This window comes from Grammomys surdaster, unplaced genomic scaffold (genome assembly GCF_004785775.1).
Source record: "Grammomys surdaster isolate TR1022 unplaced genomic scaffold, NIH_TR_1.0 126029, whole genome shotgun sequence".
Taxonomy (NCBI): Eukaryota; Metazoa; Chordata; class Mammalia; order Rodentia; family Muridae; genus Grammomys; species Grammomys surdaster.
In genome coordinates this window covers 2,017,094-2,039,345 of record NW_021620842.1, presented here as the reverse complement: position 1 = coordinate 2,039,345, position 22,252 = coordinate 2,017,094, and the positions used below count along the sequence as shown (strand labels likewise).

Here is a 22,252-nt window from a genome sequence, read left to right as displayed (position 1 = left end):
ACACTCCTATTGCCTCTCAGCATCAAAATAAAATTTAAGTCCTAATATTATTTACTCAGAGAAATGTGTATATTTTCTACCTCCAGCGAACATCAGCTGCCCAAATATATTTTATACTGAGAAACATACCTTTCTAGGGAAATCACTAAAGATAATGCTTTCAACTTAAGAGTTCCTCCAATAATAAAAATGACAGTTATGAGGCCAGATTTTAAATTAACTGCAACAGAGATTTAAAGTTGGGTAGTGAGACCAACATATAGATCGATGTGCAGCCATCCTCTCACCAAAGCAGACTCACCGTCCACTAGCCCTCCACTCCATGACATTCTTCTCAAAGAGTCCTCTGCCTTCCCATGAAAGCTGACTCCTTTCCAACTCACTTGAATTTCATGCCATGCCATGTGGAACATCCTTCACTTACTTGGTTATCATCTCTCTACCTCTTTAACTCATGAGTACAAAACACTTCTGGTTATAAAAAAGAAATCTATCCCCTGCTCAAAATCCAGAACGTTGACATGTTTACATAGAGTATTAAACAGTGAGGCCTGCTGTCCCCACACCTTAGCACCAAGAGAAGCGCCCGTAGCTCTACAAGAAAAGGTCTCCCCAAAGATCCGCCAAATGAATCAACCGCCAATCCACAAACTCACATCTTTCCGGGTCTCATTTTCCACAGCTTGAATCCTCTGGTCCATTTCCTCTTCCAGCTCACTTAGCTGAATGGCCGCCTTGTCCTGGGCTCTGAAATACAAAAAATACATTGCACACTTGGACTAAACTGTGATGAGAAACTCAAAACACCAGGCTTCGTGTTATAGAGATGCTGTTGATGATATTTCCCAATCCATGTATTATATGGATACACACTATAATACATGATACACACTATATAATACTCACTAAGGTTGTCAGTGTGACTACTTGAATGTAAAATGACATTAATCAACTAAAAGAGATTAAATATTAGGCTGAAACAAACAGTAACTAAAGTCAGAAAGTTTCTAGGAGATTGTCAGAAAAATCTGAAAATATTGTTGCCACAACTGAGTGACAAACCTAAACAAAGGAAAGAACTTTACAGTGGTAGACAATTAGTTCTAATTTTAAATTTCTATCATATAATCTTCACAGTTGTAGGCTAAAGTGGAAAGAGCACTCTCAGGAATGATTTCTAATCACTGCTTTCAGCTTACTATCCACGTCCTTCTGTATTTTATCTATGTGGTAATTTTATAAGAACTTTTGTCTAGAAGGTATAAATTGCCAGAGAGAAGAAATAAAGTGTGGCTTTGGGGGAATCTGCCCCACTCACCAAATGTACATATGTTTAATGTTTGGCAATATGTACATACATACATGTATAGGCATATGTATGTAACCATGCATGAACATTTGCAGAATTGATAAGTGTTCAGGCCCAACCAAAGTGTGTGTATGTGTGTTTGTATGTGCATGTTTGTGTGTGGGCATGTACCTATGTATCTGTGTTTCCCTGTGTGTCTATATGTGCTTAACTTCTCCCTTTCTTTCTTTTCTTTTCTCTCTGGCTCACAAAGAGTTAACTAACTCCAAGTCTCTCCTCTGGCCAGAGAGGGGACCTTCAGCCAGAGAGAAAAGAGTTCAAGTAATTCTTTTTTTCTTAATCCCGTGATGCTATCAGCAGAAGTCAAATCACCAGAAGTCACAGAACAGCAAAGAGTTAAAGAAGACAACAGAATTGCCAAAAGTAAACAGCTTTTGGCTACTAATCACTAACAGAGATTTGCCAAAGATAAAGCAGCTTTAGTCCTGATCACCAACTCCATACCCCACTTCACTGCCTTCCCTGGAGAACTGGTATCCAACATGGCCCTAGCATCTGTTTTTGTCAAGTACCTGGATAGAAATTTTTCTGAATTTTTCAGGATAGACTTATCGGTTCTGAGGAATTGACATCATAGGATGGCAATGACCTACTAACAGATTGCTGTTTGATCCTGCAATTACTACCTGACAAAACTTACCCTGTGTGGAATATTCTAGAGTGTTCTAGATTCCTAAAGTTCAGGAAGTCTACTTGCATCATAATATGATTGTGTCATTCAATCCCTTTGCCACCCGGGTCACAGAACAAGTTAAAAGACCTTATGTGTCCTTAGGAAGGAAGCGATTTGATACCTCTTCACTGCAATGGCCAAGTTTTCCATTTCTGTACTCTGAAGTTTGATCTCACGGAGAAAGTTTCTTATCACACATTCATATGGCTGGATTAGTCTTGGCTCCACAAGGTTGATGTTCTGGTACAAGGTACTAACTTGTTCTTTCCTGCCAAAAATACGAAAATTAAACGGTATCAGTTTAAAAGTATAACAGAAAATGTATAGGGATGAGAAAGACAACTAAAAAAGAAACAAGAAAGGTATAAAAATCTACAGACTGACCCAGAATGAAGAGAGCAGACAAGGCAGAGAGGCTGTTGTGTTTCCCACGTTAGAAGATGGCTACCTGGAACTCCAATGGAAGGGAAGTGGAAGCAAGTTAGAATGAAAGGTCTTCATTTTATTTGTTAAAAATTGAATTGTAAAGAACTTCAGAAAAAGGTAAACTAATTATAAAATTCTGCATTTCTCCAATCCCTAACAAGATATGTATTAATCCTTGAACTTTGAAGAATAAATATACCTATTATTTTGTGGTCAGTGAAAATTGCTCAAATTCACTTTTATGGATGCATTCATACATTTTTTTCTTCTCGGGTTTCAAACTCTAAATGGAGTTTTCTCACACCAATTAGTTTTCTATTTTCCAGGCACCAATTAGATGTTCAACATTTTCATTCAGTTAATAACTACTGAAAGTTGGCACAAACACCCAGGCTAAGGGCTCTGATACACACTGCTGCCCTACTTCAAATGCCAGGCACCCATTCAAGTGAGGCCTCCTTTTAACTAAACAGCTGTACATCAGAGGTTCCCACAAAACATCCAAGGGTTTGATAGTTTCCTAAAATGGCTCATGGAACTCAGGAAAACAATTTACTTCCTTTTAACAGCTTACCATAAAGACTGGCAAAATGGGAAGGGCATACAGGGGTGACATTAGGGGTCACAGAGTTTTCATGCCCCATTTAATTCCACTTATTCGACTTACAGTTTGATGTGTTCACAAGTTCAGAAGTTTCCCCAGCACACTGTTATAACCATAGGTCAAACTCAAGTCCAGCCCTTTGTTTCTTCCCCAGAGTCTGGATGAAACTCCAAGTTCCAGTCCTCTGATAATGCTTTACATTTGGTTTTAGTTTGTCTGGTTTGCTTTGCTTTGTTATAATCAGCCTCCATTCTGAAGCAACTTGCAGGTTAATGGTGTCATCTGTTTCATTACGATAGAAGATAAGAAACAGTTTGGCCAGCTAGTGATGTTCCAGCCATAGAAATCACCAGCTAATGTTCTACATGAATTGGGCATGTATTTTGAGTAATAAACCCCTTATGTCTTTATAGAAATATATTGTGCTGGCTAGTTTTATATCAATTAGACACAAGCTAGAGTCACTGGAAAGGAGAGGGAACCTCAGGTTCCTGAGAAAATGTCTCAGTAGAGTGAGGCTGTAGATGGGACTGCATAGCAGTTTTTAGATTGATGTGAGTAGGGCTATCCCTGGGCAGGTGGTCCTGGGTTCTACAAGAAAGCATGTTGAACAAGCCATGGAGAATAAGCCAGTAAGACCCCTCTAATGCCTCTGCATCAGCTCCTGCCTCCAGATTCCAACCCGCCTTGAGTTCTTGTCCTCACTGCTTTTGATAATAAACTGTTAAATGGAACTATGAGTGAAATAAACCCTTTCTTCCCCAAGTTGTCTTTGGTCATGATGTTTTATCACAGCAATAGTAACCCCAGCTAAAACACACGCTCTGTGTGAATTCAATAATCACTGGACTGTCTACAAGCACCAACATTTTTCTCAACAGATAGACTGAATACTATCTACTTTGACATGGTACATCAGAGACGATGCAGCCTATCCTTCTTCCTTACTCCACTAGAGAACCAGGAGTATTGTAATTTGACATGAACTGTGACTGTGACAGCACATGATAGTAGCTGGGAAGTTTTTTAAAGCCAATAACATTTATACTGACTAAAAGATACAGCAGGTATTTGAAAAATATTTAACTCCTTAGAGCAGAAATAACTTATCACAACACTAGCACAAAAGAAACGTTACCAGTTTTCATTAGAGTTAAGAATGCTAGGGATAGCTAGTACTCACAAAAGACCTCACTAAATCCTTTCATGCACACTGCATTATGGAAAAAGCAGCTGCAGCACTTGGTCATTTCTTCTACTTGGTGCTCTGACACTGATTTTATAGTTACTCCCTGTACAAGGCCAAATATCTCTTGTCTCCTGACCCTGATATGGAGAGATTACTCTTGGTGTGCATATATTACACTGGAAAAGCTCCTGGGCAGGACAAGAAATCAAGAAGCTCACAAGCCTTGCACAGCCATCGACAGTATGTATGCGCAACAATTTGATGACCACAGACCGCTCAAATACCCTGAACACAAAACTCACATTGTCTTCTCCATCCACTTTTCCCAGAATCTGTTAAGGACATATGTTTTGATGTTTGTTTTAGATGTATTATTTTATGTGTATTATTGTTTTACTTCCATGTTTATCTGTGTATCCCATGCATGTCTGAAGTGCACAGAGGTCAGAAGAAAAACCTGGGAAGCTAATGCAGGAAGATTATGAGTTTAATCAGGACCATTCTAGCTAAATTGTAGCAAATTGTTGTTGTTTAATTAAAAGGAAGAATAAGAAGTACAAAGATTGAAAGTTCAAGGGGGTGAAGGGCAGGAGGGAAGGCAGAAAGGATGGATCAGGTTACAGACTCCCTGGACAGTGCTGAGAAGGTGTTTCAGTAACCTTGCATTTTTCACAGAGTTCACTCCCTCCCTCTGGCAGGTGCAGACCATCTGCTCCTAAACCCAAGACAAGCTAGAATTATTACTTAATCAGTGTCTTGTGACTTTTACACTAGGCTAGTTTACACGGTAAGGAACTTAACCACCTCCCCAGCTTGCCCTTGAAGTCCTTTGAGAGCAAGAAGTCTTTTGTTTCTTGGATCTGGATCTGGTGGGTCTACCTTTCGCTTCAGGATATCATTGTGTTATAATTCTCCTTGTCCTTCAGATCTGAGGAGAACTGAAGGCTCTGTCCCTTCTTGACCCCATCAACACTATCCTTGAGAGCTGTGTCTTACAATAAAATTCTTATCTGAACCTGAATGCTTGTCCTCACACTGCAGGCTGAGATGCTGTAATTCTTCTCATAAACCTTATCTACAGGGTAATTCATTTCAACTTCCTTTCTACAAAGCCGCTATTATCCACAATAGGCAGGAATACAGAAAGGTAGAAAGGCAAGCAGGAAGAATTAGAATAAATGTTCTTTGTTTAAAAAAAAAAAACACAGTTGTCTGCTACTGTTCCCACACTCTGCTACTGTCCCCACCCTCTTCTATTGTCCCTGCACAGCCATAGATTGTGGTAATAGCATAAGAGCAGCAAGCCTGGCTCTCCACTGGTGTCAGAAGGGAAGCCAGACTGCATGGTCTCTGATGAATGGTGTCCCAGGAAGCAAACCTTCAGTAAAAAGAGGCTTTGGCTATGGAAGGGAAGATCACACTCACCAGATCCCAGATTAACTGCTGCACAAGTTGAGTATATCATCTATTGGGATGTTCATAACAACTACAGAATGTATGTATATTAGCTTATTTTGCAAATCAGGCAGATCTAAAAGTCTGTTATAAGATAAATCATAACTCTAATGCCCCCAAATTTATGAGTTGAAACCCTACCACTAGGATTTCAGACTTTAGCTCAGTGGGTCTCAACCTTCCTAATGCTGAAACCTTTTAATACAGTTCTTCATGTTGTGGCGATCCCCCAACCACAAAATTACTTTCGTTGCTACTTTATAACTAAACTTTTGCTACTGTCATGAATTGTAAGGTAAATATCTGTGTTTTCTGATGGTCTTGTGAAAGACTTGTTCAACCCTCAAGGGTGTCGTAAGCCACAGGTTGAGAGCCATTACTCAAGTTAATAATATTTGAGAGTCTTTAATGAAGGAATTAAGTTAAAATGAAATCAGGTGGTGAATTCTAACCCAATCTTACTAGTGGACTTATAGAAAGAGGAAATTTGGACACAGATGTATACAGAGAAAGGACCATGTGTAGACATAAAGGAAAATGGCAGCTTTAAACCCAGAACAAAAAACACCAGGATAAACAACCCCTTCTTGAAACCTGGTTCTAGAGTTTTAGATTCTACACTTAAGAGAATTTTCTGATGTTTAAACTCACTGTGGTGTTTGATACTGGAAAAGCCTGAGCAGCCCATAGGATCCAAGGACACAGAAACTGAATGGCAGAATTAAAATTCTGTTTTGTATTAGAGACATCATAATTAGCCAATAATATACTACCACTTCTCAACTATGTTAAATACCTGCACTTTGGGAGAATAAATTGGATTAAAGTTAATCCCAGAACTATGAAACACTGTATAACATGAGTTACGTATTAACTCAGCTGCTTAATCAGGAATAGTGAAAAAATATGAACACATTGCTATAAATTCTTTGTAACTTTTTCCTCTATTTAAATTACTCAATCTATTCAGAGGCTGATCATGATATTTTAAAAAACTGTTCAAGTTAAGCATTATAAATAAAGACATAATAGTAAGTCACATTGTATGATAATGTACTAAAACCTAGCATCACTCCTCCCATTATAGCTCGGGACAAATACTAGTTTCAAGAATGATCCACATTACTAGGTAATAGGAAAGCACCAACAAGAATGTCTTTTCTGAGACAATCCCAAGGAATTTCAACACACAGCAGGACCATTATGACTTTACCTGTATCATTTAGTCTAACAGGATATGAAATCTAGAGATATACTACATAGTGGGAATCTATCAGAGAAATCATTCTGTAGAGTAGTATTTTCCAGCTAACTGCACAACAATGAAACATTGAGTTGCAGAAGTCTCAATAGGTCCTTTACTTTCTGTAAACATTTAAAGTGGGAGCAAATTATAATGACACGAACTCCCTTTTTTTTTCTTTTTTTGATGTGTGCTTAGTGCAAAGTTTCAGGAATAATTTATAGTGAAATATATACATAGATTAATTATAAAAAAATCTACTGATAAAAGATATATATGCTAAACAATCAACTATTATATAAAAATGACCTGTATCCTCATTTGCCCTACTTCATATACCAGGGACTTGTTGAAGGAGCAAAGTCATGGGTTCAATTCATAGCACCATACAAACTGGATGTGGTAGCACACACCAATATTCCCAGAACACAGGATTTGAATGTAGGATTGGAGATCCAAGGCCATCCTGGGCTATATAATGAATTGACCCCTAGACTGGATTCCATCAGAAAGCCAAGGCCATCCTAGGCTATGTAATGAGGTGGGGCCTAGTCTGGATTCCATATGATATATCTCAAATGATCTCCCCAAAAGAGAAAGAGAGGATTCCAACTCAGTTCATCTGGCTCAGTGTTTCTTTCTAGGCAGGAACTAGGTTTTCACATCACAGCAAGAAAAAAGAAAAGAACTGATCCCTCTAGATAAGAGTTGAACATATCCTCCACAAGCAACATATCTGTGAATTCGCCAAATTTTGTGCTGTCATGACTTGATGATGTCATGATAGCCTTTTGTTCCAGGAGCATATCAGTAATCTGCCTCTCCAAGTACTCTCACACTTCATGTCAAAGGTTAAAATAGCAGAGAATATAAAACTGCCGCACAGAGCTCTCAGTGTCAGGTACAGGGGTGCAAATAAAGGTGTTAGGTAGCTGCTGACACTAGAAGTCCTACCTCCATAAATATCAGGGGCTGGTTTGAGCCGATTATACATGGACTCACAAGTGGAGAGTTTGTTATAGATGGGCTTGACAAACATTAGGTAAAGATTAGGTAAAGATTAAGATCTAGATGATATGTGTTAGTCAAGACTAGTAAATAAATAAATAAATAAATAAATAAATAAATAAATAAATATTCTATACTAATAGAGTCATTAACAAGGAAAGCAATCTAAAGATGCCTGAGGTATGAAATGAGAGCCTGGGGAAAAGGCACAATGAACTATAGATGAGTCTTGGATACTTAAATATCTAATCCTGTACTTTTTTTAAGTTCAAAAAAATCAAAACATGATTTGTATGAAAGATAGTATAAATGATTTATTACCAATGAAAAAATTACAACTTAAAATGTTAAAATGATACTAGTATATTAGCATTTTAAGTTACAAGTATTACCACTGAGGTAGGGAAAGATGCTTCAGATCCTTAAAGAAAAAGAAAAATCAAAAGGAATATGTAAAATGTTTCAAAGGTCACACATTTTTTTTATAAAACAAACATTTCACTTAGATGACATATGTTTGTGTTTGTATCTGTAGTGTACTGGGGTTCTCCTGCAAATGTCTGCACACCTAGTTTCAGGACACTCCTATAGACAATCAAATTCCAAAGAGAGGAACAGCGTGACCGAGAATAACCAGAAATGCTGCTTGGAAAACTAGCCCTCATGATACAATTCCTGCAAATTTAGCTTTATATTAGAAAGCTGAACTGTTTATTGAAAAGACATACTATATAAATCCTGGTTCTGTGTACAAAATCAAAGTGTGCTAAGTGACAAGTCTAACTTCATCATTCAATTAAAGGAATATCACAAAAAAAAAAAAGTCTTACACTCTAATCCTAACATCCAAACACAGGAAATCAACATATTCATCCAACTCAATGGGTATCACTATCCTACATATGCTCATACATAGTTGAAAATTTCTGAGACGATGTCAGTACAGAACAGGTAAGTGTGACTGGGAACAGTTAGCACATAGAGCATATGAAGATACCAACAGGCAGATCTGGGCTACCCTGACTCTGTTCTGCTGCTAAATGATCTAAAGAAGATCTCATAAAATGATTAAACCAATGTCTAAGTCAGGGTCCCTTGCCCAGATATTTGCATCTCTGGTAGTTAAAAATCCAGATGTGTCACAGCAACACATTTTAAATACCTAAGTACTTATCTGTGCCTCATTTTCCCAAAAGTTTGAATAAGTCCTGAAAGATGAGAAAATTAACTGGATTCACTCAAACAAAAGGAAGAATTCAAAATGCAAATGGCTTCCTATTCAAAACCACTGACATTTACCATTTGGTAGTTTGCCAGTGAAAACAGTAAAATAGAAAGAACAGACTGCAGCGTGCTACAAGGTGAGAAGAGTCACTGGTGTCTTCTGATACTATAAATTAACAGAGAGGAGCATGTGTATTAGAGCTCAGGGGGACTTAAGTGCAACCTCCACCACCTTAGCTGTATGTGCAAGAGCCAACACCTAACATCCCTCGCTTTAGTTCCTGCATCCACAGTAGGCAGTGAGTTTAACTGTAGAACTGGCACTTATGTGTACTGTAAGGTCAAACCATTACTGATGTTCACAATGTAAATAGTCTGTTTTCCTGCTCCTCTTTCATAAAATAATTAGATTCAGATAAAAGAAGGAGACAGACAGCTCCTTCAGGGCTCAAATGGTGTCTAGAAAAGCTGAGACATTAGAGAAAACAAGCACAGAGGGCAGGAAGAGGCTATCCTGATCCTCAGCAACTGAGTAATCAGAGCTCTGACTATGGTGATTCAGTTTTCATACTGTTTAAATTTACAAGTCATGTTTTAATAAAATGATAATATGTTTGCATTCTGCAATGAACCCTTCTGATACCAACAGACTAAGAAAAACAAACAAAAACACTTTTCTCTTAATAAAATGACAAGCATCAAACTTCAACAGGAATATTCTGTTCTCTTAGGCAAAGCAATCTCATCTAAAGAGAACAATCAACTGCTAATGTCTGCAAATTCTGACTTAATAATCATAGTAACAAGAATAATCATAGCCATGAATCTATAAAACTGAAAGCAATACTATGAACACAGCACAGCAGAACAGGATCACACTGAAGAAAGCACTCCTCCAAAGAGAATGAGACACAAACATGGAGAAGGGTGGCCATAGTCCACATGGCTGAGATGCCTCAGTCCTGAGGAGCTGGGACTACACACACCTGTACTACCCTAGATATCTTTATATATGTAAGAAGCAATATTCTTTTAGAAAACATTTTGGATAGAACCATTTTATAATACTATTACAAAATAGTATTCCAATAAAATTATATAATTTAAAATATTCTTATTTTCAGTATCTTGACACAGTTGACAGTAAGTAAACATTATTTCTGTACCACTTGATCAAGAGGTTTTGAATAAACCAAATTCTGCCCTAGTGGTAGAAAGGTAGGCCTCAACTAATAAGCCAAGGCCTTTAACACAACATACTGACTTCCAGATAAAACAGAATCACACTGCTGACCTTTCAACTCCTGCTAGAGTCTCCATTCAAGTCTCTAGCCGTCTACCCAGCTTCAAGCAGTTTGGAACAGCCTCCATAGAAAGTTGGCTCTTTGAAATCTACCAGTCTCCTCACTAAGCCACAATAAGCAAGGTAATATATGCAAGTGTGTAGTTACTCATACACAGGTTCTGCTCGTCCCTAAAGAACTCCAATAGTAAAGTAGTGTAAGTCACTGTATGATGTTTGGAGCTAAACTACAGATGAACAAATTCAGCTTCTCAGAGCACAGTGGTTAAGTACAAAAACTGAACTGAAACCTCAATTTCTGTTGAACATTAATTCAACACACTCACTTTCTAAGACTCCTAGTTTAATTTTATCCACTATGCCCACTTGGATTATGTTGTAACCTTTAACCTAAAGTCATCTCACTGTACCTTGCAGGAGACAGGTGATCCTTTGTCCTTTTACATTAACAGAAAACCCTCAAATTATCACTCAGAATCAATCAAATGCTCTGTAAGTCTTACTTCAAACCTCATTTGAGTCTGTATTCAAGCAGGCCACATATAGCTTTATATAGCAGTCTATAGATGAAAGCCACACCTCTTGAGCCATGGTTTTCAAGTAGACAGAGGCTGACACGTGCCTTCACTGAGCTCTCTCAGATGCTTGTGTACTCACTCTGGTCTTGAAACCATGACTAAGCAGCCACAACCCAATACCTCCTTCCTTCAATCTGTCTTCACCTTGAGGAAACAAAATAGCAAAATCCGATATTTTCATTCTTTCTCAAACATGGACTGGTTCTTAGAATACTGAATTTTGATTGTTAAGCAATTAACATGACTTCCTTATTCTGTGGTTTTTACAGTTAGAGAGCCACTGTTTGTTTGAATATACTAGTTACAGAAGTATACAGACGTGATCTGAGGGAGAAGCAATTTAGAAAAACAGGGGAAAATATTGAGACATGGGAATTAAAAGGAGGCTCTCATTTTGGCATCCAGTTGAAGCCTCACATTTATTGAGAATCAGAAAGTCCAACACTCCTAGGCTAAGGTTTGTTGCCTATTCCTAGCCAAGCTGAGACTGCTTCTGACACTCCATTCTCTCATCAATACACAGTGACCCCAAGAGTTAACAGCAAGCACCATTGCATTGGACCATGTCGGTGATTGTTTCTAATGCTTTGATTCATCAGGAGTCTGCATATCCAAAGGCTAAATGTCTTTGTCCCCAGTTGGTTTTTGATCAATCAATAAAGATGCCAGCAGTTAATGGTTGGGCAAAGAGAGACAGGGCAGAGCCCTTAGAGTTGTGCAGACTAGGACACAGTAGAGAGAAAAGAGAGATCACCATGAGTCAGGGAAGAAGGACAGGAAGCAGGAGCTGCAGAAGAAAAAGTCAACCAGTCACATAAGAATTCTGTTGAGTGGCCACTGGCCACTTCTGAATGGTCCGGGGTAGGAGAGGAGGGTTTAAGAGTGCCAACTCACTGAGTTAGCTAAAGCATTTCAAAAAATAAGCTAATGTGTGTGGGGGTGTGCTTTTCCTTCACAAATCCAAAGAGTTCCTGGGCCAGTGGCTGGAAACAGGCGACCCATCAGGAGCACAAAGCAATGTAGACAAACTCATTGCTATAAGTCACAAACTGACAAAGTAACAACAAACAAAAACCCAAAGAAACAGTCAATAAATGTGAAACTAGATATCCAAACCAGTAAACACTACCAGCTTCCATATTCTAGATACCTAAGACCCATCACAAAAAAAGTCAAACAACATAAATCACCAAGAACAAGAAATTAGCAATATTCTCTGAGGAAACCAACTTCTAGATAATGCATAGAACAATGATTACAAGACAGTGACTATAAAGATGTTCATAAAAACAGAAAGAATCAGTTTGGTACCTAACTAGAAACATCACTGCTACTGACTAGTATTCATGGGACTAGAATACACTATGCATTGCCAGAGGGGAAAAATAATTATCAGTATCACTCAACTACAAGCCCTGTGCCCTACTGCAGTGGCCTGCCTTTAAAAAACACTAGTGCAATAGTAGCACAACTACTTTTATTATTAGACTTAAGGCCCACTCAGTAATATGAAACCCATAGTAGCTGACATTGCTAATGTGGCAAAGAACCTGAGACACACACAAGAGAAGTTTCTTCTTACAGTACATGAGAATTAACACAAGGACCCACAAGTAGGTAATGTACAGAGTAACTTTTAGAGCATTCCATTCTAAATGAGATGTTTTCATTAAATCCTTCATGACCCAGGGAGCTATGCAGAAGGCAAGGCAGAAAGATAGTAAGAGCCAGAAGTAGGAGCCACGTGAATAGTGTCTTCTAGACACCATAGGAATGATGAGCATATGAACTCAAAGACTGTGGTACCATGCAAAAGACCTGCAAAGGTTCAATTTAGACAAGATTCAAACACTGAAAGGGGTAACTGGGCACAGGATCCAACCCCTAACCAAGTAGTTATCTACAATTTTTATAATGGAGATCCACTAGGTTTATTAACCACACTTCAAGGAAAGGCCCAATAGTAGTTGGCCAAGACAAAATGATCTCACTGGCATTTTTGTAGACTTTTATTTTGCTTTGTATTTAATTTTATTTTATCTTATGAGTGTTTTGTTTATTTTGATTTTCATTGTGTGGGATTCTTTGTGTTTCCTGTTTGTTTGTTTGTTTGTTTTCTTGCTGTTTTTGTTTCTTTTCGGCTTATTTTTACAGACAGAAAGAACATAAGATTTCATAGGTAAGGAGGTGGAGATCTTTGAAGAATTAGGAAACAAAAGGGGAAATAATCAAAATACATTGCATATAAATTTTTCAACAAATACTAGAACTTGAAATGGCAAAAAGTTCATGAATATGGAGAATATGAACAAATGACTTAAATGAGGATTGTGAAAACAGTTAAAGGAAATAATATAAACAATTCAAGAACAGAGGTACTCCAAACTGTCTGAAAGTGACCTTACAGTTCATTACAGTAGTAAAATGCCCACTCCTCCAAAGAGATGTGATACCACAGGGATTCCTCAAATTACATAAGTTATGGTCATTGCTTCTGGTTGTTAAACACAACTGGACAATCCTATTGCTGAAGATACCACACTTCTTGGTTACAGATGCTAGAACTAACCTGAAAGTTTTTTCAATGCTATATATATACTTAATACTATAGGAAGTCACTATTCTGGCACCTGGGAAAGAAAAGTCAGCAAAAGTCTTCCCCAGCTTTATGCCTTGTGTTTTACAATACCAACTTGCTCACAAGAGATGCTTACTGGTGAAACAACAGCACAAACTGCTTCAGGGAAATCTCCATCTGATTTGTGATCAGACCTGAGACCCACCTCTAATAAGAGAATCCATGCCCTAAACATACTCAAACAGCACTACCAGCTAGGGACCAAGTGTTCAAAGAGTTATGCACATGGTCAAAGACCCATGTCTGAGAAGGTTATAGACAGTAGGGGTGAACTTACTTCTGTTGTTCTGTATAGTGCCTTGGATAAAAAGTTCCCCATAGGATCAGCTATTTGAATACTTGGTCCCAGTTGGTGGCACTATCTGAGTAGACTTAAGAGGTGTGGTCTTGCTGGAGAAAGTATGTCATTGGAGAACAGCTTGGCTGTTTCAAATCCACCCACCCTTCCCAGACATTCAAACATCAGACCTCAGCTTTATCTGTAGCTACCATGTCTGCTGCTTGCTGTCATGCTTTGCATCCATAGCAGATCTTACTCTCTGGAACCAAACAAGCCTTACTGTTTGGAGCCAGGCAAATACAAAACTTTCTCAGGTCATGATGAAGTACAAAGAGAATGCTACATCAATGTCCTTGCACAGAGGAAGATATGAGAGGGTTGTGGATGTGGCTGGAGCCAGGGACTCAAAGAAGGTTTCTGAACCTGGAACCTGAATTTTCTTTCTGATAAAAAAGAGGTTATCAGTTCCAAAGCCATTGTGTTCTTGATTTGGTGATGCACTTAACCTTTTGTGCAACATTGCTTAATTAGCTTCCTGTAAGTTAGTTCCATTTTTCCCTCTGAAAACTATATAAAAAGACAGTTTATTTCTTAATAAACTTGCTTGGTATAAGCCATCAATTTAAGCAAGACATGGTCACAACTTTCTTGTCTTCTTTATTATCTCTTCCCCAAACCTTCCCCTTAGGAACTTGTCACTGAAAAAATGATCTGCTGGTCCAGATCACATTTCCTTCTATGAAGTCATAGTGCCTTATCACAGTAACAGAAAAGTAACTAATATAAATATCTTCCTCCCTTTTTTCCTCAGTATTGCTCTCCTCCTTCCCAAGATAAAGTCCTGACTCATTCCTGTTAATTTTCTATTGCAGTAATAGAACACCATGGCCAAGGCATTTTATAAGATGGAAGGGCTTATTTGTGCATGTGGTTTCAGTGGTTTAAAGTACATGATGTCAGAGCAGAGGAGGTAAGCAAGGCAACTGAAAAACCAGCTGAAAGCTCACATCTTGAACACCAAGCAGTAAGCCTCAAGAGCAAACTCAAAATGCAAAGGTCTTCAAATTCTCAAAGCTTGGCTCCAATGACATACCTCCCTCAACAAGGTCTCAATTCTTATGTCTTCCCCAGAAGCACCACCAAGTATTCAGATGGCTAATAACAGGGGATAGCTCAATCAAATCACCATAGTTACAAATATATTTTGCTGAATGGCCATATTGTTGAACTTCCTCTAAAACATTTACAATAATATTCATAGGTTAATGCTGTCCTAGGCTTTAATTTCGAAAGCTTATTTTTCTAGTGAATAGCTGTTAATGTAGATCCATGCTTGGTCAAGGTACTAAGAAAAGTAGTGTTTACTACTGAGCATTAAATGAGATACCAACATTACCCTTTCCAAAGTTCAGTACACAGCACTTAAAAGACGACAAATGAATTTAAGAGTTCAACTATAAGAAGGTGGGCTATTTTGTGAGCATGACATGGTTGTGACATTGAAATTCACAGCATCTGTGGTTGCCTGCATTGTTCTTCCACAATACTGAGCCAGTTAACATACCGTCATAGATGTATAGGGCCTCATAGGAGCTCACACTAACCAGGAGAGCTAATGACAGTCAAGGGTTATGGTTGGAGTGTGGGTAGCAAAGGGAGACAAGAAATCATTGTCTTCAGTGATGCAGCCACTGGTTAATTACTCATGCTCAGTGAGAGTTGTACTGGTAGTTGTTTTTGTTTGGTTGGTTGGTTTAGTTTGGTTTGGTTGTTGTTGTTTTTGTTGTTTTGTCAACTGAACACAATCTAGAGCTAAACAAGCCAGTCTATAGGAGATTTTCTTTACCAGTGATTTATTTAGGAGGGCCCAGCCACTATAGGGGATAAAAAAGTAGGCTAGCAAGCTAATAAAGCCCATAACCAGAATTTCTCCAGGGCTTCTGCTTCAGTTCCTGTCTCAGGCTCCTGCCTGGAGCTCTTACCTCAACTTCTGTCAGTAATAGACAGTGACCTGAAATTTGATGAAATAAACTCTTTCCTCTCCATGTTACTTTAGAATTTTATCACAGCAATAGGAACTCCAACTAAGGAAACAACTTCGCACCTGTGTTCACAAGAGTGGACCTGATTAAACTGAATAGATCACAAAGAAAAAAAAAAGACTTTCAAGTGGGATAGACACTTGGTAGGATGAACAGTTAATGGGATTGGAAGGATAAGGTTTGTTAGAAGGAGTAATGCAACTAGACTGAATTATACACATGTATGAAATTGCCAAGGAATCAATCAACTAAAAGAAAAAGACATGTGAGGGAGCGTGAACAAGGAAGCTTGATCTATGCTAAAGACTAAGACTGCCCAAACCCAGAATATCTAAGTTTCTGTTTCTGCTATTATCTAGCTATCTCTGGTCAATTCCTTTTTCTAGGAGACAGGAATCAAGAATCTTCCTGAAGTATTTACTTTACTCAGTATGGGCCATTATCATCAAGAACTTTTAAAACAGTGTTGGAATCTACACAAAGAATGGGGAAAACCAGCCTGAAGTTTGCAAATGCAAGAAACAAAAACTCACCCAACAAAACTCCCTATAACCAATATAACAACTCAGGCTCCAGAAGTTTTGTAGGCTGTACGTCTGCTCTATATATGAACAGCACATTCCAGCCATTGCTCTCCCTACCTCTAGGACTCCCCTTGACCAACACCACTTTCTGGCGAGAACCATGAAGGGAAGATTGAGCATGCAAGTGAGCTTTCTGGAGGTAACCCACCATTTTGCATGACTATGATGGGTATGTTCTGAAGATGCAAGGACTCCAGGGACTTTGTCCCAGGATTATTTCTTGCTTGCTGATATGCCTTTTCATTCCTCACTTATCTGGCATGGTGTAGAAAAACTCTATACTTTCCTGGGGCATTTACCCATTCTGTTGGAGAGATGTCCTATAGATCAACATGAAGATGAACTTTAATGAATCAATGTTGCTTAGATGAATTAGTGATTTTATAGAATTCCTGATTTCATTCAAATAATTTTAGGAAGTTAGATTAATTGGTAGAAAGTCTAAGGAGATTATCTTAGTTGTTTTATCAGAAAGAGTAAAGGTATAGAATAGTAAGTAAAGGCTGTATGTAAAGGACAATAAGCTTTCATACACTACAAGCATGTAGACTGCACTAGGAAGAAAAATAGGCTTGAGACAGATTTATGATTAAGGAAAAGCATTCATTGTACGTTAAGTCCAAGGATGTGGCCACAGGTGGGTACCATAATAGAACAAGGCCACAAATATATAAAACTATTGCTTTGAACTAATAATGGACTTATAGAATGACACACAGATAAAACAACTGCTTTGAACTTATGTTCAACATCCTGCTGTAACACCTTCTCATGTAATATTTTATCTGTGAGATAATCTTTTCTTACATAGAGAACTTTGGTCTAAAATCTATAAAAATCTAAAACCAACACTAAATATTGTTAGAGCTTGCTTTGTTCTGTCAACTGTAAATATGTATATGTGTATATATGTATTTATGTATGTATGTATGTACCTACAAATGTATGTATACATTGTTGGAACGTGTGTGTGTGTTAGACCTTGCTTGTCAGAGGGTGCTTTTCCTCTTCCAGTATGAGTGTGTCTACATAATTTTCTATCCTTTCCTTTCTCGCTGGCTCATGAGGAGTTAATGAGCTCTGAGCCTCTTGCTCGCTGGCCACTCCACGTTGGTATCATGAGAGTAAAAGACAGTTAATTGCCAGAAGTCATCAGCTCTGGCCTCAGGAGAGCAAAAGAGCTAAATTTCCAGGAGCTACCAGCTTTTGCCACCCCCACCAGGCGCCCACCACACCTCGCTGCCTTCCTCAGTCTACCTCTGATGTTGAAGCTGGTCTTTGACCAAGTTCCTTGATAAATTCTCTTTCATTATTGCTTCACCTTGCTTCCTATTCTATTTCCACTGTTATAAGACTACATTCTATCATTATATCTACCAGATGCAAAGTTACAAGTCACAAACTTCCAGAAAGTAAGGGAATCAGTCCCTCAATTTCCTAAGAGAAAACAAACTTAAGCATGCATTGAAATACATCACAAAGATTTACATTCTTTTATAGTGTGGTGTGGGTTGGTCTGATGCTGCTTATATTCAATTGCTAAATTCAGTCCCACAAGACCTGGTTGCTCCAATTCAAACAGATCCTCATGTAAACCAGCTTTTATTCTATAAACTTTGCCCCCCCCCCACCAAGTTATCCATGATTGGTTAATAAAGACGCCTACAGTATGTTGCTAGGCAGAAGAGAGACAGGTGGGGCTTTGGTTCCCAGCTTGGCGTCTAAGGCAAGGACCACAAGAAGTGAGAACAGAGAAGTTGCCGTGTATCATGAGCACATGGTCATGAGAGCTGGCTTGTTGGAGTAAAAGCAGCCTAGGCAGAACATGACAAGTGATATCAGGGCTATTGACAGGGAAGCAGTCAAAATAGCATAGAGTGCTTTCAGGATTTATTATTCATATAAAGGTCTGTGTCTTTTATTTGAGAACTATGGTGGGGTAGAAACTCCTACTAACATTTACTGCAACAACAGAGCAATTTAGTTTCTTCTCTAATCTCAAAGTTATTGTGGATCATGGACTTTAAACATAAAATCAACTTCATATTTTGCTTGGGTGATCTAAAATGCAGAAGCTGTCAGCACTAACTTGCTTTACCTCTATGGGAAGGAAACATTCTTATATCTAGTATATTTCTATTTTAAACTGGATATGTATACATCCTAAGACAGGCATGGTACACCCCCAAATAAGATAGAATACCAGCTTAGGAACAAGTTAGAAACCTTCTTTCTGAAGGTTTCATTATTCCTGCACAAGAAAATACAATTCTTTTAATCAAAAATATATCACAAGTAAATAAAATATATATATATCACACAGTAAAATAAACAAGTATCATTTTTCTTGAAGATGAAAATTCAAGACTGTGGGGCTAGAGTGATGGCTCAGCAGTTAAGAGCACTGGCTGCTCTTCAAGCAGAACTGAGTTTGGCTCCCAGCACCCACATCAGGCAGCTTACAGCTACTTTTAACTCCATCTCTAGACAGATCCAATACCGCCAGTCTCTGAAGGCAGCTGCACTCACATGTGAATACCCAAAGACAGATACAAACAACTTAAAATAAAATAAATCTCTTTTTAAAAAATCCTCAAAACACTAAAGAAAATTCTCATTTACAATTCACAATGTATGGTTTCCTAAAAATAACCAACTGATCTGTAAATATTATTTAAAGAGATATCTGAGAAAAGTTATAGGCACACTATAAGTGTATTAGAGATGTGAACTTCATCTTTCCTTGACTTTTTCCCCAGAGGTCTGAAAGAACATTTAAGATAGTAATTGGCATCTGTAGGGCATTCAAAAAATTTCACAGAATGAATTTGCCTGAAATAACACAGCAGAAGATCAATAACAAAAGTTGTGGACTTTCCATTTTGTTGTGTTTTTTAAACCAAGTTTAGATGAAAGAAAACATGAACAACTGTTTGAGGAAGTAGACTGCCAGCAACCCAACTTACCAAAACAGTTTATTGCTGCCATGGCAACAATCAGGTGGCTCAACTCAATGTGGTTCTTTTTCACTAGACCAACACAGAAAGGCAAACACTGTACTTGTTAACCTCCCATCGGAAGGGCTTAGGACAGGTCTATCAGGTGACACTGATAGTTTAATAACCTCTGACAGCATTTGGAAAGATAATCATCCACTAGGTATGTTAAGTCCTGCTTTATCAACCAATTCTACAAAAGTCAATATACCCTTGAGAGGTTGAGTGTCAAACATCTGCTGCTGAAATCTAATAAGGAAAACGGGGAAATGGTCATACTCATACACTGTATCTCTCCCTACTTCGTTTTAGAAATCGTTAACTAAAAATAATAATAACTAGATGTGCTGGGAAGATGGCTTGAAGAAAAGGCATAGCCTACAGCAACAATGTTTAAAGTTGTCTACTTCCCTGGCTGAGACACTGTGGGGTTTGTTTGTTTTCCCCACGTGTATGCAGGGGATTAGTCCTCACACCCAGTTTTTCAACATAATGAGTCACTCAAGCTCCTTGCACAAAATTCCCCTACCTGAGGGAGAAACTAGGATGATGAAGCTTGAGGTGTGAAGCAATCCAAAGGAACCTGACACCTCCCAGGACCCTTTCCTTCCTCTGAGACCTAAGTCTCAGATACACAAACTCCACTTAAAACAAAGCCTTTCAGGTCTTAATAACAACAGCCAGAGTTCATAAAATCACAGCCAAATTCCAAACACAAAGCAGAAAACCTTCCAGTGAAAGGCAGCAAAAATGCAGCGAAGAGGAGAGTGGTTCTCACCATAAAATCGCCCTTGTACTCCTTCCCTCATTGAGAATAAAGTTAGAAACCTGGTAATAAGTTATTTTTCTCTTATCTGTAAGGTCACAGTGTGATTGTGTCATTTCATCTACTGAATGAAAACGACATTTCATCTTTTTCAGCTTAGAAGACCTGGGATCAAATTTCTGTTTGTTTTGTTTTGTTTTGTTTTGTTTTGTTTTGTTTAACTAACTGAGCAAGTCATTTGAGGCTTGTGAGTTTAAATTTCTAGTATTCTTGCTCACCCAGTCATAAACAGACAAATGGACTTTCCAAAGTATCCTTAAAATAAAACGAGTAACAGCGTGCACATCAATGAGTTCGTGAGTCTAGCAATGCTGCAGCTCCCTTTTCGGACTTAGCAAACAACAAATGCGCAACTATTGGTACATAGAACACCAAGCTGGCAAACTGCTTATGCTCACTTCTTAGCGAGGCAAGGAAACAGTAGAAAAAGGTAACCGGTGAGGTCATTGTGAGCCACCAGGAGTGTGCTAGCTTCGCCGGCGCTAGGGGCTACAGGTGTCCACCACAGACTTGCAGGAAACCCTTTCCTACCAGTAACTCCAGATCTCCTTTCCTTTTCCTTTGCGGAGAAGTCACCGCCAGTGGTTGAACAGAAAAAGCAACTCACAGATTGGGTGTCCCGGTTGCGAAGCTCACGCTCTCGCCCAACCACGCACCTGGGAATGAGCTGGGCCTCGTCCCCGAGGCGCCCGTGGAAGTCCCGCCACGCGGGACCGGGGCTCTCCTGCTCTGCCGCGTCCCAGGCGTCCTGGGTCTCCGCACTGTCCGGACCGAGCTCTCCGCGGAAGCCACGAGCGAACTCCGGGAAGGTGATGGCGCCATCGCGGTCGGTGTCGAGCCCCAGGAACACTGCCTCTGCCTCGGCCTCGGCCACGTGCAGCTCCGCGCACAGAGCGCCGAACTCCGCACGCCCCAGGCGCCCCGAGCCGTTCGTGTCATAGGTGGCGAAGACTGAGCGCAGCCGCGCCAGCTCCTCGGGGTCCGCGTCCGCCTCCATGGCGCCGCTGACCACCGCGGGGCTCCGAGCTCCCGGGCTCGGCCAGTGGAGCAGGTCCGGCCGGTTCCGCCACCTGCCGCGGGCGGGGATGTCCGGGTGAGGCGGGGCGCGGAGGAGCCTGACGCTCGCCTCCAGCTGCAGCCGCCCAAATGCTGCCCTGAGCCAGCGGGCGCCACTGGCCACCTCCCTGCGAGTAGGCTCCACCCTACCTTAGAGGAAACACACAGCCTGGCTCCCAGGCTGTCTTCTCTGCAACAACTGGACCATCTCTCTGTTAAGCTTTGGGGAACTTACTAGAGGCCCTCTGCACAGATCATAAAGGCCTCTTACTCAGGTACTCCTCTACACCCCAGATACTGATCCTGCCTCCCAGAGCAAGGAGTAAAAACGCTCCGACCAAAGAGGGAAAAGTGGGTAGGGATATGATAACAAGTTGGCTAAAGCTATTAGCTATGAAGTCTCTCTTAATTCCAGACACGTGGTAAGTCTGCCTATATAAAAGATGCCTTTTAAAAAATATACCAAAGAAAAATGTACCAGAAGACCTTATTCTCTAATTGTATATAGGTTAAGCATATCTCCCATATAGCTAATTAGAAACAAATTTTGTCACTCCATGACTTCTTGAGAAAACTAATACTAAAATTACTTAGAGAAAGCTTCTTTTTCATTGTTGTATTGAAAAAAAATTTTTTGATCATGTTTCCCCTATCCCAACTACTCCCATATTCTCACCTCCTCACCTCCCTACCCAATTTTCTTCTCTCTCTCTCTCTCTCTCTCTCTCTCTCTCTCTCTCTCTCTCTCTCTCTCTCTC

The 22,252-nt window shown here is 39.4% G+C and overlaps 1 protein-coding gene across 1 annotated transcript in view; it reads right to left on the bottom strand.

The window, feature by feature from the left end:
• Rasef (RAS and EF-hand domain containing) overlaps nt 1-21,435 on the bottom strand; it is a 77,127-nt gene extending 55,692 nt beyond the window's left edge. The window contains exons 1-3 of the mRNA XM_028754640.1: nt 21,095-21,435; nt 2,164-2,310; nt 657-747 (exon numbers count right to left, since the gene is read on the bottom strand). Of these exons, the coding sequence (XP_028610473.1) occupies nt 657-747; nt 2,164-2,310; nt 21,095-21,435 (579 nt within the window). The remainder of the gene's footprint in view (nt 1-656; nt 748-2,163; nt 2,311-21,094) is intronic.
• Between the last annotated feature and the right edge of the window lie 817 nt (nt 21,436-22,252).